Source organism: Argopecten irradians, chromosome 2 (assembly GCF_041381155.1).
Source record: "Argopecten irradians isolate NY chromosome 2, Ai_NY, whole genome shotgun sequence".
NCBI lineage: Eukaryota > Metazoa > Mollusca > Bivalvia > Pectinida > Pectinidae > Argopecten > Argopecten irradians.
In genome coordinates this window covers 44,295,630-44,315,483 of record NC_091135.1, presented here as the reverse complement: position 1 = coordinate 44,315,483, position 19,854 = coordinate 44,295,630, and the positions used below count along the sequence as shown (strand labels likewise).

At 35.1% G+C, this 19,854-nt stretch overlaps 1 protein-coding gene across 1 annotated transcript in view; it reads left to right on the top strand.

Moving 5' to 3' along the window:
- The first annotated feature begins 3,077 nt into the window (after window positions 1-3,077).
- The window catches only part of LOC138315628 (uncharacterized), a 31,668-nt gene continuing 14,891 nt past the window's right edge, over window positions 3,078-19,854 (top strand). Inside the window, exons 1-19 of the mRNA XM_069256787.1 lie at window positions 3,078-3,180; window positions 4,045-4,605; window positions 5,313-5,549; window positions 6,784-7,353; window positions 7,708-7,746; window positions 8,521-8,826; window positions 9,146-9,403; window positions 9,935-9,967; window positions 10,375-10,657; window positions 11,004-11,284; window positions 11,874-11,909; window positions 12,128-12,268; window positions 13,242-13,370; window positions 15,469-15,498; window positions 17,251-17,368; window positions 17,851-17,990; window positions 18,221-18,335; window positions 19,015-19,154; window positions 19,553-19,687. Coding sequence (XP_069112888.1) covers window positions 3,096-3,180; window positions 4,045-4,605; window positions 5,313-5,549; window positions 6,784-7,353; window positions 7,708-7,746; window positions 8,521-8,826; window positions 9,146-9,403; window positions 9,935-9,967; window positions 10,375-10,657; window positions 11,004-11,284; window positions 11,874-11,909; window positions 12,128-12,268; window positions 13,242-13,370; window positions 15,469-15,498; window positions 17,251-17,368; window positions 17,851-17,990; window positions 18,221-18,335; window positions 19,015-19,154; window positions 19,553-19,687 — 3,637 coding nt within the window. The 5' untranslated portion in view covers window positions 3,078-3,095. The remainder of the gene's footprint in view (window positions 3,181-4,044; window positions 4,606-5,312; window positions 5,550-6,783; window positions 7,354-7,707; window positions 7,747-8,520; window positions 8,827-9,145; window positions 9,404-9,934; window positions 9,968-10,374; window positions 10,658-11,003; window positions 11,285-11,873; window positions 11,910-12,127; window positions 12,269-13,241; window positions 13,371-15,468; window positions 15,499-17,250; window positions 17,369-17,850; window positions 17,991-18,220; window positions 18,336-19,014; window positions 19,155-19,552; window positions 19,688-19,854) is intronic.

Here is a 19,854-nt window from a genome sequence, read left to right as displayed (position 1 = left end):
AGCCGGTTATTTTCGCGGGGAGGATATTTTCGCGAACTTATGAGAAATGGTTGAATGCTATCTACCTTAAAATCCATATTGAAAAAAATTAAAATCGCTAACATGATTTTCTCGTTTTAATATCAAATTGCAAAAATTTGGCCCATGATAATATTTTTCATATTATAAGGTTCACATGAATCAAAGTACACTCTCGTCTTGTCAGTCTTATATCTCAATAACAAAAAAATTATTAAAATTTATCATGAATTATTGCATTATAAACAAAATATTAAGGTAAAGTTAGACAGATATCCATATTCCAAATTATCGATAAATGCTTCACCATGTCTTGCTAATTTTCACCCACGCGTGTTTCTAGTAATCCGGCGTTCATAAAGTTTATCCCTAAAGTGATATGTCTCAATGCCCGATAATGCCACTAGATTTTGTCGGATTTACTACTGACCAGTGAAAATCCCGAAATAAATGCGTATAAATAAATTTACGTATCTTCATAACACATATTTATGTTACTCGGACATACCCGGGTGTCAAGGGACGGACTTCCAACATTTGACCCTTACAGTCGACGCAGATAATCACCTCACAGCTGGTGGTCGTGTCTTTCGATAAACCATAGCTATCGTGGACGAATCTCCACCCTATATTCGGGGATTTGTTTCCATATATAGAATTCGACCCCGTTTTGATGTCTCTTGACAGTTGATATACCTGAAGACTTTTGATGAAATTCCTTTGTCGCTAAAACCACCCACTTACACAACGAGTCAACCTTAGTGTTGACATAAGTATTATGAAAGGGAAACATATTACTGTCCTTAGTTCACTCATTTACCTTTGCGTATTCAGCATTTCATAAGATGTCTGGAAAAAAGAGCAAAAAAGGAAAGATTTATATGAGCTAACGCATTTTGGTAAAACTCTACCCATTCAAATATTGTTCCGTCTTCAGAAACACTTAACCAAGCTAAAAAATTAACTTGTCATTATATGTTTGTTTTTAGACAATCTGAAACAAAATCAAAGAATGACAATAACTTAGACAAAAAAAAAAAAAAAAAAAAACCTGATGATTTTGTAAACTCAAAATTGCATATTTGTAACAAATGCTGAGATTAGAATGTACATTGCGTAGCACGGAATAAGATTGTTGAGTTCAACAAAATCAATATAAGTATTAATATTAATATTAATTGATATTAATATACACTATAATAACATATCATTTTCTGGATATCTCGGGGGAAATGTTTACTAATTGGTTACAAAACGACAGCTAGATGATACATTAACATAAAATCACTTACACAATATGCCTACGTCTTTTATACTGTATGTATCCTCATAAAAATCCATGTATTCGGGTGTACCAATACAAATTTCGAAATTTAAAATAAATACTCTATATGCACCGTCTTAATGACCTTCCACTATATATGTCGCACAAAGGGAACAAGCGATTAATTAGGCTATGTGGAGTGTAACAATGAATACAGACTGTTCACACATATCTTCTCTCGCTTATTAAGGCTTGAACTAAAACTGATTTTCATCGAAAAATTCACCTGATGTCATGTGACTTCGTTCATGTATATTTTTGTTCTTTTTGCATATTCTATTAGTGTAATATGACCTGAAGCGCTTTTCATTGGCTGTGCTACACGGGAAATTTATTGTGATGTCATGATTTGACGTTCGAGTTCGAGACAAAATGTTGGCTTCAGTTGTATATATTTTGACGAAAAAATTGTTTGACAGGTTGTTATCCTTATGTAATAAAATGTATCCTAAGTTTGTGTTTCATTTCATATGACATTTTTTCACACAAAAAAATCATATGAGATAAATAGTCACCAAATGTCCTATATATAACTCGATCTTACTATTCCCAAAACAGTGAATCAGTACGAATCTTGATAATATTTAGAAATAAGGAGTTCCATTTCCGGTTGTCGATAGGTTGGGCGAATCGGCCGTGTACATGATGACAGATGGAGCTCTTCGCTGACAATACGAGTTCATTGGAATATAGTGGGCACATTCGCACATAAATATTTATAGCAGTTTTGGATAATCCATTTTGAAAATCGTTTGAAAAATAAAACCTACATTCAGGAAATGCTCGACACAAATCACATCAATAACAGTACGATAAACTTATTCACCGGCGAACGAACAATTTCATTTGCGTATATACCGAAACTATTGTATTTTATTTGTCAGAACTGTAAGAAAAAGTCTTTGATCTTGACTAAAAAATTACAATATTATCAAGACATTAGCAATATTTACAGCAATATCATCAACATTACTGTTTGTTATTCTGTGTATTATCTAAGCGTTGTAAACTATGATGGTTGGTTGGTGATGGTTTCCGGTCTGTGTATGAGTGCTACCTAGGTCAATAAAACCACATGTCCAAGCATCCTTAAGTAATGATCTGAAATCAACTGAACAAAACAATGGTCTATCGGGTGTAAATAACGAGGTCTAGGAGATTATTTCTCAGCCGATACCTTCTGTACAAAAACACAAACCAAGTAGCTCTTGCTGTTTTTCTTGTTATTGTAACGGTGTTGTAATTATCAATTTAGTGTGTTATTGTTATCAAATGTTATTTTATATTGTTACTGTTCTTGTTGTGATTGTTAATGGTGGTGGTAGTAGTAGTTGTTATGTTGATTGTGATGGTGCTGCTGGCTGTTGTTATTTGCGTTATAGAACACATATTCGCATGACCTGATTTCACAATAAAGCAAAGTCGTCACATAGTACATATACATATCGGGTTCGCTAACCTTATCTGACCTATACAAGTTACAGTCGGCCAGTTTTTATTTTCATTTTTCCCAAACATTAATGTGAAAAATTTAATAAAAGCCTTTAAAACACATATTCAAGTTAGTAATGTGAATTTTCGTCCAGATGACATTGGGTAACCACTTGGCCTATCAGTGGCAGTATCATGCTTATGTAGGCTGGTCATCTCCACACATTGCTAACGCGCTTGGCAAGTTCACTATTTGTGTCAGTTGAGATAAAAACTACCGGCCGAGGTTTCGGACCTTCAGTAGCTGACTAGGGCCGCTAAGATGCGGGCAAAATTTGTGGCATTACTTTGCGCTTTAGCGAGCCTGGGCTCCTCTGCCCAAGGCGCTGGAACCACTGCAGCACCAGGTAAGAGATACTTCAAGGAGTAAGCATTTGATTAATTTCAATAATCACAATATTTTAACAATTATTCATTTCAGTTCGAAACTCTTTTTTATCTTTACCAATTTAGTTATCTTTTAAAAAACGTTGTTCAAAACAGCTGTTGATTTTTAATTGAGTTTTTTCTTTCTTTTTAATTCAGTTTTTTTTTTAGTTTTTATTGTTTCCATTAATACCGCCTTCTGTAGATCTATAATGTTTTGTCATATCACAATCTCCTTTGGACAGGTGAAATTCCACACTGATTATGTGTCATGCTGACTATGTCTATATGGTAAAAGCTTTGGATTTAAGTGTATTCTGTAGTTTTGTTTAATAGGTTTAGCTGTGTTGGTCTTGTTTGAGAATTCAACAGTAATAATGTTTTTTTTTTTACCTTTTGATATTTAAATTCTTGATGATATCTTGTGTTCTCGTTTATTTGTCTGCTAATTTTTCTTTGCGTGTATTTTTTTATCATCAGTGTTGGAAGCAGAAATAGCCATTCGATAGTAATATTGTATTGTGAATAAGGTTTTGTTAATTTATTTATTCTATTATATTTTTCATCATTTGTTTTAATGGTATATTTAATATATTTTTAAAACATCGATTCAAGAATGTATTCAAGCTTGCTATATTGACTTTTGAAAGGTATACATACCTATGTTCTTAACAGTGTTCGTCTAAATGCAAACAACTTAGATATTTTGTATTTTAAGTTCGAAGTGTACGACAAATAACCACAGGCAATGATTGAAAAATGCTAATGATTTGCTGAGAAAAGAATAATCTCTTTGTATTTTTGTATGGCTGTAAATCAGTTTTCTTTTTATTTTATTTTGTTAGGATGCGGAACAGTCCCGGCTGATATCGTGTTTCTTCTTGATTCCTCGGGAAGTGTAGGAAGTGCAAACTTTCAGAAACAAAAACAATTTGTGGCTAAATTCGCCAACTCCTTTGACATTGGACCAAGAAATGTTCAAATCGGTGTCACCACCTTCTCAACAGCAGTCCATAACCAGTTCAACATGAACAAATACAACTCAAAAGCGCCATTGGTCAACGCCATCAACAGTATCCCGTATCAAGCCGGAAGTACGCACACTGATGTGGCCATTAACTACGTTACTGATCACAGCTTCACTCAAGCGGCAGGAGACAGAGATCACGTGGCCAATATTCTGATCGTCATGACCGATGGTCAGTCGAACAATAAGCCCGCCACTTTGGCCGCCGCTACCAAGCTCCATGCCAAGAACATCAAGGTGTTCGGTATTGGTATTGGTAGTGGAATCGATAGAGGAGAGCTCGAACATATCGCCACAGACAACAAACACGTTTTCACAGTATCTAACTTCGATGCTTTGACCACATTGCAAGCAGAACTGAAGAAAACTGCATGCGAGAGTAAGTTGACTTTTATACCTGCATAGTTACTCCTACGTACAATCTTGAACAATCGAATGATAATACTGATATGTCAATATCGAGATTTCAAATTAAGGCACATTTCATTGTCAGAGTTGTATATGAGTTTGTAAATATTTTCGGTCACAAAACGCTGCAATCGAGTTTATTTGGTATATTCTTGGTACTTCATCAATCTATTCTTTTTAGATTTCGTTTCTTATCGTATTTGACATTAGATATTTTCCCGTTTTTTAAACAAACTGGTTTGGATACCTTTCACAAATTCTGGTTTAAAGAAGATGAATGATAAAAAACAGTTAGTTTGTACTGGCTGACGTTACAGTTGCATATTTTTATAATCAAGAGTTATTTATTCAATAGGAAAACCTCTCACATTTAGTGTCATTCACAGGCGACTTCGCATGTCAATGACGACATGTGTTAGCGGCCAGAACTTTTTAACGGAAACATACATCAGATGGTTTGGTTTATTACAAATAGATATCCTAACAACCAAAGTACTGCACCGTAAATCTAGAGAGCAATCAGACACATCAAATCACTGAATGCTGCATTTTCATAAAAAATCCAGTAATCCAGTAACACTTAATCGCATTTCATTACATAAGACATGAATAACAGAATCTAATGTAGCCGTGCAAAGGTGTTCTACATACAACAGGTATGCCTGTATATGGTTGCAGTTGACGGAGGCTGGAGTAAATACGGTTTCTGGAGTCCATGCACAAAGACATGCGGCGGAGGAACTCACTACAGGGAGAGGACCTGCTCCAACCCTCCACCAGCTAACGGTGGTAAGCAGTGTGTGGGTGCACAAAGGGAAACTGGTACATGTAACACCAAGGCTTGCCCAACTCCAGCTCCAACTACTACTACACCCAAGCCCAGGACCACGCATGCCCCAACCACACCTATCCCAGGTATGCTGTAATAACCCAATGAAAGTATTTATACTTCATGATAAAATATATCCACAAATTTCTCGCACTTAATCTCTCAAAAGTAATTCGAAAGAACATATCCGCAAACAACACACGCCACTACGTACCCCATATATTATAGCTTCGAATATATGTATATATATATATATATATGTTCGAACTATTTCAAACCCTCACATATTTTGTTTATTTCATAATGAAGTTTTATAAAAAAAAAAAAAAAAAAAAAAAAACACGTACGCTTACTTCACCACACTCAGAGTACTTCTCCACTTTCAAGTTGCACGTGTGAACCAATGATGACATTGATAAAACATTGAATATAATGTCGGTGTATTTTCTTGGTATTTGAAATTGCATTCGTTTTAATTAATTGAATGAACCTAGTTATTAATAAAACTTTACAGAATAGAATATATCAGTCATGTATATTAGCTAAGATATGTGTGAACGACAAACAACTATTCTTCCTATTTCAAGTCTATTTCAAGTTCAGTTTAAATGTATTAATTGTCATGACAAAGGATTGTGTATAAGTTATTACAGCTTAACGAAGACTGTCTTCCAAAATACAACGAAGTGAATACAAACATATATACGTGTGGCTTAGAGCGAGAAATAAATGAATTAAAATATTTTTCTAAAACCTGCTACTGGATCTTATGTAATTTTGGACCTGAACAAACATATTTGTATTAATTTCATCAGACAAGTTTTCGCTTACATTTAGCAATAAAATAAGAGCAATTGAAACATTCAAGTTAATCAAGCACCCAGATAAGTTGTTTCTCTGTCTGATATAAAGTATTTCCACGTGGGGAATCTACACCGACAAGTTGGTTCTCCCACTAATCCTACTCGAAAAAGATCATATTGTAATGACCTTCTTTGATGTCTGAGTCTGCTATGTAGAATTTTTCAATTTCCTTTGCCTACATTAAAATATACAGGAGGGGGATTTTGTCGGTTATGATCAGATAGTCACTCTTTCTAAAATGACCGAAGTGTAGCTAGATACTTGTTTTTTTTAAATCTGAAGCATTCCCTAAATTGAGTGTAGATGGGAGAAAATAACGATTAGTTGATGATAGGCGATAAAAAGTTATTCTATAATCTTTACCATTTCTCATTACATATCGACTATGCTGACATACTGCTGCTGTAATAATGTGTAGTGTTTCCAACATTATCATATTTCGATACGGTTTTTCAGGATGCGGTGTAGTACCAGCCGACATCGTTTTCATCCTTGACTCATCTGGTAGTGTTGGCAATGTAAACTTCCAAAAGATGTTGCAGTTTGTAAGAACGACATCCCAGGGATTCGATATCGGCGGCCCCAACGGAACGGAAGTGTCAGTTGTCACCTTTAGTGACAAGCCTCATTTGGAATTTCATCTGAACAAATATCAGGATAAGAACTCTGTTTTGAACGCCATATCCAATATCCACTACATCACCGGTGGAACTAACACAGCAGATGCTATCAAATACGCCAGAGAGACCAGTTTCACATCTGCAAACGGCGCCAGGCCAAACTCTGCCAAGATCGCTATCGTCATCACTGACGGAAAATCGAACAGCGCAGGCGCAACAGCAAACGAGGCAAGTCGACTACGTAACGATGGCGTCACTGTGTTCTCAATTGGAGTCGGTTCAGGATCAAAAATATCCGAACTGAATACCATGGCAACTGATCCAGACAACCAACACGTGTTTGTTGTAGACAACTTTGATGCTCTCACACAAATCAAGAGTACCCTACAACAAAAAGCTTGTGAAGGTATCTATAACATTTTGATAAAATTACAGATTTAACTTGTTCGTTATTCATTTCTATAATATTAATCAAGTTACCAACATATTATGAACGCATATGTATGATTATTGCGAAAAAAAGAGCATGTCTTATTGTGCTTAAGATTTGCTGTTTGATATTTGTTAATCAATTTTCTGTAGTGTTTTTGCAATGGAAATTCGTCATAAAATATATTATTTAAATTTGATATACCACATCATATCTTAAATCATTTGCTTTCAATCAGTCCTTAATTACTATGATAATCTGTTAAACAACTTTTAAATATTTTCAACAATTATTTATTTGAAAATCAATGCTAAACTTCGTATATTTCAGTGAAGGCAACAGTTGCTCCAGCTCCCCAGGTTCAAACAGGTACTATTTTTTTTGCATTGTATTTTTAATATATGTTGGAAACATTAGTGAATTTCATATGTAAAAGGAGCGGGTCGGTGTGGTTTGTGTGTTAAGTATGGTCTCTGTCACTCAACTGGCGGAACATGATTTTGGGCTCAGTCGGTAGAGCCGTAGTTTTTCACACCGGATACTCGGGTTCGATTCCTGGTCGTTGCATAGGAATGTGTATTTCCCCTGTTCTTTTGCACATATACGTTTTGCGGTTTAGTAGTCTTGCAGATAGGTATCCATTATGACGTCAATATATTTTTACAGAAAATCAAGTCGTTATGTCTGAACATTCTGACGCTTACAGTTACATCGCAAAGATAACTCTGTAATATTCAAATGCAGAATAAAAAGATTTGCGTGTTTGTGCTGATATGTTTGTTCGTTTGTGAAACACTATTTTCATTTACAAATACTATATAATGTGCTATGTTACTATGTTATGCTAAGTAGGTACGCGATGTCCAGTAATAATTAGCCAAACACATAATAAAGAATCTGTTTAGAGACGAAAAATACAAAATATTCTTGGTGTGTTGTATAATTGCTGTTATCATAGCATAAAAATATCTTCCTACTGTAAAAAAAAATAATACAATGTAAGTCAATATAAGAAAATACCAGTGAACGTTCTATGCAGATTTCTCTATGTAAGGCCATGTGATTAATATATTACATACAATTGACCCCTGTGTAGCTGAATCCCATTCTACAAATTGAACACCATATCCGTATCTATTTTAGGCTGTGGTGCTAAGGCTGACATCGTCTTCCTCTTGGATTCTTCTGGAAGCGTAGGCTCAAGCAACTTCAACAAAATGTTGCATTTCGTGCAGAACGTTTCCGACACTTTCGCTATCGGACCTAATGATGTCCAGGTTGGTGTGGACACCTTTTCAACAGGACATAAAACCGAATTCAACATGGGAGATCACCTAACTAAGCCATCACTTCATGCAGCCATTGGCAACATTAAGTACAATAGTGGTTCAACCCACACGGGACAGGCCATCAACTACATGCACACCAACAGTTTTACCTCCGCAGCTGGTAAGGAACTCGACTGAAAAACCGCGGGAACAATTTTGTTTTGATAACATAAATTTGCAGTATCAACAAAGTCCTTGTTAGATATATTTACGACGCTTTTTCATTTGATTGTCTATTGTGTAAGCTTTTTAAATTGATCTTATTTCTGACTTTTTATTAATTTCGAGAAAGCGGATTCATGAAATTTATTCAACAATGAATTTAGTAAATATGTGTTTCAAATAGAATTGTTTTACTCAAGTTCAGTTTTAGTCATGCACTTTAAAGTTTTTAAATGTTTAGAGACTAACGAAATTAGCAGTATAATGATTTTTTACAGGACACCGCCCCGGTGTACCTAAAATTGGAATTGTTGTCACTGACGGAAACTCCAATAATAGGCAGCTGACGACTACTGAGGCGGCCGCCGCCAGAAAGGATGGAATCACCATGCTAGCCATAGGTGTCGGTCATGGTATCAACTCTGCTGAACTGAATGCCATCGCCAGTGACCCCGATAGTCAGTACGCATTCAGGGCCGACAACTTCGACGCCTTGTCCTCTCTTAAGACCCTTCTTTCAACCAAAGCATGTGAAGGTTTGTGTTGTTTAATTTACCAAAGAACAAAAGGATGGTTGGATTTTGCATGAAATATTTTTTATCTAATAAACACCAAATTAGATATGTGATTTATTGAATGGTTATGCCGTATGATCAATTATAGTGTGGTAATATATTGTAATTGATGGTGTTAAAATTATTCTTTTTCAATTGCTAAAAGGCTATATAAATAAACCTAACAAAACTAGATTAACTAAACAAGCCCGAATAGATTAAACCCCTGCATTAGCGACCATTTCTATATAAAGACAACCTGTCAAATAAGACCACCTTCTATGTTTCCGAAATGGTCGATTTGGACCCAATTTGACCTGTGAATAAAGACACCTTTACAGATCATTCCTTGTTTGATTCTATGTTGTTTTTGTAGTTAGGTTATTATTGTCAATATCAAAATAACGGGCTATTCGCGAGATCATGATACAATTAGTTCCTTAATCAGAAGAATCTTCCATTAAATCTTTAAATCAGCGCTAGGAATCATATAGTTACATTCCTTTCTTTCAGTTTCACAGCCTAAACCAAACGCCACAGTACCTGGTAAGCTATTGTACATCACAAACTTTCTACAGCTAATATTTTACAGTTTCGATTACGTACCTGCTTCATGCGTTAATTATAACACTTTTTATCGTCATATATAATTACCCAATATATGTTGTTACATTATTGAATCTCTAGACAAAAAGGTCACCAGTCAACCGGAAAAGCATTATAATTCAAATCAAAATTAATATGAGAATACACTATGTACTAGATTTTTCAGATAGGATATATGTCATATGATATAAAGTCATATGTGCATTCATTTTAGTCGGTTCATAAATTAGAACAAGATTATTTTGAAAAAATGGAATGTTCCCTCCGCTTCTGGCGAATGATGCATTTCAGTTTCAAATCAGTCTATTAATTTGCAATTGACACGCGTTTTCGTTGTATTCCGTTAGATTGTGGAACTGTAGCTGACATCATCTTTAACTTGGATTCATCCGGTAGTGTTGGTAAGGCCAACTTCGATAAGATGTTGGAATTTGTAAAGCAAATGGTGAAAAATTTCAACATCGCAAGCGACAAGATTCGCGTTGGTCTTTCCATTTTCTCCTCAAGGCAGTATAACATCTTCAATTTGAACCGTTACTCAGACAAAGCATCCCTGCTGGCTGCTATCAACAAAGTTCCATATAAATCTGGAGGTACCAATACTGGCGCCGCTTTGAAGGAAGTTTACAGGTATATCACATAATACTGTACCCCATTTTTTCAACCGACATTACTTCGTTTTTTCATGTATAATGACTTTTTTCAAACTAAACAATTAGCAACAAATCTATAATACTTGTCTATGATAATATTTTTCCCCTTTCATACTAAATTTACTTTTTACTGGTCGTTTTCATACCTGTAATGTCACAAAAGAAACATTGGCGTTGCTATTGATTAGGAGAAAAAACACCCCTATATACATATATTGAATCATACATCATAACGTTAGTATATTTTTGTAAAGTCAAAACGTCTTAGAATCAGGAATTCACTTTACTCTTTTTTCCTAATTCGAGTTGTCAATTTATTTCAGTAAAATGTTTACTCAACCCAATGGAGACCGACCTGGTGTTCCCAATATCGAAATCGTCATTACTGATGGTCGCTCTAATAACCACCCAGTCACCGTTAAAGAGGCTACCAACACCCAGAAACAAGGAATCAGTGTGTTCGCTGTCGGCGTCGGAAGAGGAGTCAGCAAGCCAGAGCTTAACGACATAGCGTCTGATCCAGACAGCGCTCACGTGATGACTGTCACTGACTTCAGCAAACTGAGTCAGATCCAGTCAGCCTTCCAGACAAAGGCCTGCGCAGGTACATAGCTTGCATACTGTGGATTAATTTCTTTTCGTGGGGCTTATTTTTCGTGAGAGAGACAAATTTTCACAATTTCATTGGGATAAATTCGAGTGTGTAGATGTTTATATTATGTTTGTATGGTGTCATTGTCCCTTCAGACATCATATTCTGTAAGGACGTATTTTAGTTACTTTAGGTCAAAACAGAAAAGTACGAAATATAATGATTTCATTGTCAGAGAAATGATATAATTACAGCATGCAGATATGCTTTCATATTAAGGTAGCTTTGCTTACTACAATTTTAGAAACCATTACTTCATTTTAATTGCTTATCACATTTTTAAAAACATGTTATCGCTCAAATAAAACTGCCATTTTAGATGTATCTTACTTCGGATATTTATCTAAAAATGAAGTAATATACCTTAATTTTGACTCTACAAAAAAAAGACGCATATTTCATAATCAGTAAAACCATTACATATACTATATTTATAACTTGTTGTCGACATTGATTGAACTGTTGACTTATAGAGGCTTACAATTGTACTGATAAATCTTAAATAGACTTTGTTGATAATGTTGTTTGTCTTTTCTTTCAGTCATTCCACCAACAGCACCAGCTGTTATTCCATCAGGTATGTACCGTTTGTGAAAAAGGAAAAAAAAAATCAAAGTTTTTACAGTAAGAACAAACTATGTAGTGGGGTAATGGTTTAAATACCATTTAACATCCCTTCGATAAAATTAGCAATACAATTTATACATTTATAGAAAAAAATGTTTGCGTTAATACTTTCAGCCCTTAATAAAATAACAATGCGTATTTAACTTTCTTTGTATTCTTTTATCGTAGCCATGCCAACACCCGTTCCACAGATCGATCCTTGCCAGGACACTCTGTCTAACTGCAAGACCTACGGACAAAACTCGTGCATGGGACAATACACCCAGTGGGCTCAGACAAACTGCGCACGTTATTGCGGATTCTGTTCGAGTGAGTTTTATTTTGTAATGATGAACTATTTAAAGATTAACTTTAAAAGATTTTTTATGTTATGGGGGTATAACACAAAATATGAGTGTACTCTCATCATAAACCGATCGCGGTTTATTTAGAGTGAACTCAGATTTTGTGTTATATCTCTGTAGCAAAACATATCTTTATACCAATTTACTAACGGTAATCTCTTCAGAATTCCAATACCATTGTGGGACTCTTTTATTTATTAAAATACCCCGTTGTCTCAGTCAATCAGAAGCGACGGTAAAAAAGGCGTTGCCATCTGTTCCTGTATGGACTGATAAAATAATTTTTTATTCAAATCTGAATGCTCGATACAAGCAAAATTGATTTATTTAAATATATGATAAATGAATAATGACAATGCAATTTTTCCAGCATAGATAATATACGGTATAACCCCTCTAACTCGAAGTTTTTCTTGAATATCCTAATTCATCCAACTGATCGCATGGTCGCGACCGTGTCGCTGTATATTTCACATAACAAAGCGACGGATAACTCGAAAAGCTTATTGTCGAATACTCCTTATTCCTCGAACAGAACACTTTTTTCGTTCCTTCCAAATCATAGTATTAAGCTATCTATTCGTTGAACAAAGATTTGGTCCGTTAGTTTTGTTGTTTGATATCCATTTCAATCCAATATTAACAAACCCTTTTTAACTAATCAAAATGCCGTAAAACAAAATGTTTAAATGCCATTGACAGGCATAGTTTGTCATGATATATGTCTGTCGATGGCAACCACTGACGACTCGAATATTACGTATTCTTCTTACTATTAACCGGACCCTCTGCAGGTCGCGTTAAGAAATAGTGCATTAGTTTGGCTAGATAGCAGAACTTACTTCCATTACGGTAACAGTAACACGTCGTACGGCTTATGTTCATACTCAACCAGACGACATTTTGCCACCTTATATACACATTTTTGTGTTTTTTAGCTGCCATCCCGACCATCCCACCAGATTGTGTTGACAAACTTTCCAACTGTAAGGAATATGACCCGACTGTCTGTTCTACATACGGTCCATGGGCCTCCGACAACTGCCGACAGTTCTGTGGATTCTGTCGTAAGTACATTTTACCATTGTTTATGTTGGTATTCTGTCGTATGTACACATTACCGTTGTTTATGTTGGTATTCTGTCGTATGTACTCATTACCGTTGTTTATGTTGGTATTCTGTCGTATGTACACATTACCGTTGTTTATGTTGGTATTCTGTCGTATGTACACATTACCGTTGTTTATGTTGGTATTCTGTCGTATGTACTCATTACCGTTGTTTATGTTGGTATTCTGTCGTATGTACACATTACCGTTGTTTATGTTGGTATTCTGTCGTATGTACACATTACCGTTGTTTATGTTGGTATTCTGTCGTATGTACACATTACCGTTGTTTATGTTGGTATTCTGTCGTATGTACTCATTACCGTTGTTTATGTTGGTATTCTGTCGTATGTACACATTACCGTTGTTTATGTTGGTATTCTGTCGTATGTACGCATTACCGTTGTTTATGTTGGTATTCTGTCGTATGTACACATTACCGTTGTTTATGTTGGTATTCTGTCGTATGTACTCATTACCGTTGTTTATGTTGGTATTCTGTCGTATGTACACATTACCGTTGTTTATGTTGGTATTCTGTCGTATGTACTCATTACCGTTGTTTATGTTGGTATTCTGTCGTATGTACACATTACCGTTGTTTATGTTGGTATTCTGTCGTATGTACGCATTACCGTTGTTTATGTTGGTATTCTGTCGTATGTACTCATTACCGTTGTTTATGTTGGTATTCTGTCGTATGTACACATTACCGTTGTTTATGTTGGTATTCTGTCGTATGTACGCATTACCGTTGTTTATGATGGTATTCTGTCGTAAGTACACATTACCATTGTTTATGTAGGTATTCTGTCGTATGTACACATTACCGTTGTTTATGTTGGTATTCCGTCGTATGTACACATTACCGTTGTTTATGTTGGTATTCTGTCGTATGTACACATTACCGTTGTTTATGTTGGTATTCTGTCGTATGTACACATTACCTTTGTTTATGTTGGTATTCTGTCGTATGTACACATTACCGTTGTTTATGTTGGTATTCTGTCGTATGTACACATTACCGTTGTTTATGTTGGTATTCTGTCGTATGTACTCATTACCGTTGTTTATGTTGGTATTCTGTCGTATGTACACATTACCGTTGTTTATGTTGGTATTCTGTCGTATGTACACATTACCGTTGTTTATGATGGTATTCTGTCGTATGTACACATTACCGTTGTTTATGTTGGTATTCTGTCGTATGTACACATTACCGTTGTTTATGTTGGTATTATATCGTATGTACACATTACCGTTGTTTATGTTGGTATTCTGTCGTATGTACACATTACCGTTGTTTATGTAGGTATTCTGTCGTATGTACGCATTACCGTTGTTTATGTTGGTATTCTGTCGTATGTACACATTACCGTTGTTTATGTTGGTATTCTGTCGTATGTACACATTACCGTTGTTTAAGTTGGTATTCTGTCGTATGTACACATTACCGTTGTTTATGTTGGTATTCTGTCGTATGTACACATTACCGTTGTTTATGTTGGTATTCTGTCGTATGTACGCATTACCGTTGTTTATGTTGGTATTCTGTCGTATGTACACATTACCGTTGTTTATGTTGGTGTTCTGTCGTATGTACTCATTACCGTTGTTTTTGTTGGTATTGTGAATACCATTGATACTGCTTCTTCAGTTATTGTTGCCTACCTATTTTATCATTTTAAAAAATAACGATTCTATTAATATCATAACCGGTTGTTTACAAGAGGATCATTTTAATGACTTGCTACACGTGAAATGCAAAACATGTGAAATATCTTTACAAAAAATTAAGATCCAGGTAAATTGTTAAAAAAAGGAAAAGTTATTTTAAGAATAAGTAATTCTACCTGGATTTAAAATTTGTCGTTAAACTGCCTTATTAACTTTCTACCATCAGAGCCAAGTTGATTATACGTAATAGATATTTTATTATGCGTTAATATATGTGTATACTCTTCTTCATAGACAAAACACATATATACGTGTACCTACATAACTTAATTTGTATTCGTATTCAAAGTATTAAATAAGCTTATATTTGTTTTACAGAATTCAATGCTAAAGGTGTAAACGGATACTGTAAGTTCATGTCATTATCCATATTTACTATTAAAATGGTTGTTTTATTTAAAAGGATGTTTACTATTTATTATTGAGATATTTAACGGTTTATGACATCCATGCTTAATATCTCTGATAAGGTTTTCAAGACGTTTGATAGACAAATACAGAAGTATTCACATAAAGAACCTAAAATATCATACAGAATATCAAAAAATTGATTTGTACGTGGATAAGAACTAGCCGTTTCAAAGGAGAAATCGCTCTTTGAAAATGTAATTGGTGTTGTTTGTAATTTTCTAATTTTGTAATGAATGCAATTCTACATCATTGCCGTTTACATGATTACTGCTCATAGAGTTTTGTAATATATCTACACTATTGACGTTTACATAATTGCTGCTCATGGAGTTTTGTAATATATCTACACCGTTGACGTTTAGATGGTCGCTGCTCATTGAGTTTTGTAATAAATCTACACCATAGACGTTTAGATGGTCGGTGCTCATTGAGTTTTGTAATATATCTACACCGTTGACGTTTAGATGGTCGCTGCTCATTGAGTTTTGTAATATATCTACACCATTGACGTTTAGATGGTCGCTGCTCATTGAGTTTTGTAATATATCTACACCGTTGACGTTTAGATGGTCGCTGCTCATTGAGTTTTGTAATATATATACACCGTTGACGTTTAGATGGTCGCTGCTCATTGAGTTTTGTAATAAATCTACACCATAGACGTTTAGATGGTCGGTGCTCATTGAGTTTTGTAATATATCTACACCGTTGACGTTTAGATGGTCGCTGCTTATTGAGTTTTGTATTATATCTACACCATTGACGTTTAGATGGTCGCTGCTCATTGAGTTTTGTAATAAATCTACACCATAGACGTTTAGATGGTCGGTGCTCATTGAGTTTTGTAATATATCTACACCGTTGACGTTTAGATGGTCGCTGCTCATTGAGTTTTGTAATATATCTACACCATTGACGTTTAGATGGTCGCTGCTCATTGAGTTTTGTAATATATCTACACCGTTGACGTTTAGATGGTCGCTGCTCATTGAGTTTTGTAATAAATCTACACCATAGACGTTTAGATGGTCGGTGCTCATTGAGTTTTGTAATATATCTACACCGTTGACGTTTAGATGGTCGCTGCTCATTGAGTTTTGTAATATATCTACACCATTGACGTTTAGATGGTCGCTGCTCATTGAGTTTTGTAATATATCTACACCGTTGACGTTTAGATGGTCGCTGCTCATTGAGTTTTGTAATATATCTACACCGTTGACGTTTAGATGGTCGCTGCTCATTGAGTTTTGTAATAAATCTACACCATAGACGTTTAGATGGTTCGGTGCTCATTGAGTTTTGTAATATATCTACACCGTTGACGTTTAGATGGTCGCTGCTCATTGAGTTTTGTAATATATATACACCACTGACGTTTAGATGGTCGCTGCTCATTGAGTTTTGTAATATATCTACACCGTTGACGTTTAGATGGTCGCTGCTCATTGAGTTTTGTAATATATCTACACCGTTGACGTTTAGATGGTCGCTGCTCATTGAGTTTTGTAATAAATCTACACCATAGACGTTTAGATGGTCGGTGCTCATTGAGTTTTGTAATATATCTACACCGTTGACGTTTAGATGGTCGCTGCTCATTGAGTTTTGTAATAAATCTACACCGTTGACGTTTAGATGGTCGCTGCTCATTGAGTTTTGTAATATATCTATACCATTGACGTTTAGATGGTCGCTGCTCATATGGTGGTAAGACCTACCAACAAGGAGAGACCTGGTCTGACGGGTGTGCCTACGACTGTACCTGTGACGATGCCTCCAAGGGCCAGTACAGCTGTTACAACAAGTAAGTCGACGCCAGGAAGGGTAACATTACATTTAAGATTCCAATATCGTAATAGAAGTAAATTTTTAAAAAGTATAAATATCATAATCAAAACGTTGTAACATCGATATATAATATGGTGTTTCAGCACCAAACAACTTTATAATTCACCTGATTTACTCTGTTTAATACAGTGTGCATTTTCAGCATTTTTATGTATTTATTGTTTTAATTTGAAATGTTTCACGAATCAAAGTTATACCAGTTATTTAATGAATAAGACAATATGACAATATGATATAAAATAATACCATAAAAGCAAATGTTTACCTTTTAAAAACAATGGTAATGAAACAACAGTAAAATAGGACGATACACATATGTAGCATAAAAGTGATGCAGGTCTAGAAGTTGTGCCTTTTGCTTTGGTGACAACATTTTTCTGAAATTAGTTTGTTAGTAAAATAGCAAATATGGAATAGCTCTTGGAATGTTTTTTACAGGTGCCCCTCATACTACAACCTGCCTCCACAATGTACCCTAACAAAGAAGAGGGGAGAATGCTGTCTACAGCCTGTCTGTAACTTCAACCCTACCTACCAGACAACTACTGGACAGACTGTCGGAAACGTCAACGGAATCAGTGAGTTATCACCTTGCTAAATTATCGCCCTTCCGAAGCTAATGTGACGATAATGTAACAAACATTTTGTAAATATTTTCGAAATGATTAACGCAAACAGCATTGAACGGTTTCAAGGCAAACGAGATACTAAAATGCTAACCAAAGTACATATAAAATGTTAAATGTCTTTAGAAACAAGTTAATAAAAAACATAAAAAGCCTTAAATATGTTTTCTTATATGTGTTAGATACGTGTACATACAATGGCCACGACTACTTCCAAGGCCAGACCTGGAATGTCGGATGTGACCTCAACTGCCAGTGTGTAGATGCTGGTGCTGGTATGTACAGCTGTCAGTCAAGGTAAGTCAACTATTTATTCATAGCACGTGTTTATGCTCATGAAATTCTTTCTAACAAACAGGTTGTATTACGGCATTACTCCGTTTTTTCATATAACAGAGTTACCTCCCTTGCGTGAAGGTGTTTCTTGTGACGTCATTAGTGAAACTCACGTTATTTTCTCTACCAAAATGAATGACGTTCCGCTTACAAACACATTCAGTCAATATACCTACCCGCAAGAACAGATAACTGTAATATACAAACGTAAATTTAGTAAATAAAGTAACTCTAACATTAAATGTACTTTATAGTTATTTAATTTCGAGGGTGTAAAATCTCGCGATTTACTGTTTGAGCTGATTCGCGGGGGTTTATTTTCGCAAATTATCTTTATAGCCTTTTAAAGTCTCATCCTAATAATTTCGCGATTTTGGATGGACCCGAGGATTTAGCGGAATTAAAACCCCGTGATAACTAGCAACTATACAGTATTAGAATAAGTAGATGAACAAAACAACGAAATATGTGAATAGACTTATATCGAATGTTCCAATAAAATCTGATGAAATTACATTTTTTTAAACTATATTGCATTTTTGCGTATTAAAATTTTCGAGACCTGCAAAAATTATATTAATGTAAAAATAACAAGCTACTGTATTATAGTTCGTTCAATGTGTTTTATGTGTTTAAACAGATGCCCAGTTTACAAGGATCTTCCATCAATTTGCCACCTCCATAAAGAGCCCGGTAAATGTTGCCAGGAACCACAGTGTGACTATAACCAACAGTTCGGTTCCTTCACCGGAACAGGCGCCATTAGTGGACAGGGAGTGGGTGAGTCCATTATGTAAATTAGATATATTCATGAAACATACCATGTAACATTAAACATGAAAACAATTATTTCAGCATATCTTTTACTTGTTAAATTATACATATATCCTGTAATCTATCAATGATTATGATAAATCAATGGATTTAAATAATGTATGGCTGAAATGTTAGCATTATTAACAAGTTATTTCGTTGGCACATGTTTATTTCAAGAGTTGTTTTTATCATTTGTGTTGTTATTTGTTTCTTGTAAAGCTGGCCCATCAAGAGTTTCATGGTTCGACAATATATAGACTCAAAGAACGACTGAACTAGGTGTATTGTAAAATGCAGTTATATTTTGACCACTTAAATATGTAATATATCGTCACAAATATATATTTCTACACTCTCTATAGGAGCTACCCCTACAGCTGCCCCGCAGTGTGTTGACGTTGCACCTAATTGTGCACTTTACCAAGCAAACATGTGTACAGATACCAACTATCGCGCATGGGCAAAGTCTAACTGCGCCAAGTTCTGCAACTTATGTGGTAAGCTGTGTTCAACAAGTTTATGTCATAACAGACTTTTTTTTACCTTAGCAGCCATGAGGAGAAAGACATAAATAAATAATCTTTTTCACATTTCGCACCTCTAAATTGTCGTTAGTTACTTGGTAAAAGAGCTATAATATGGATTTTATCTAGTCCTTATAGCT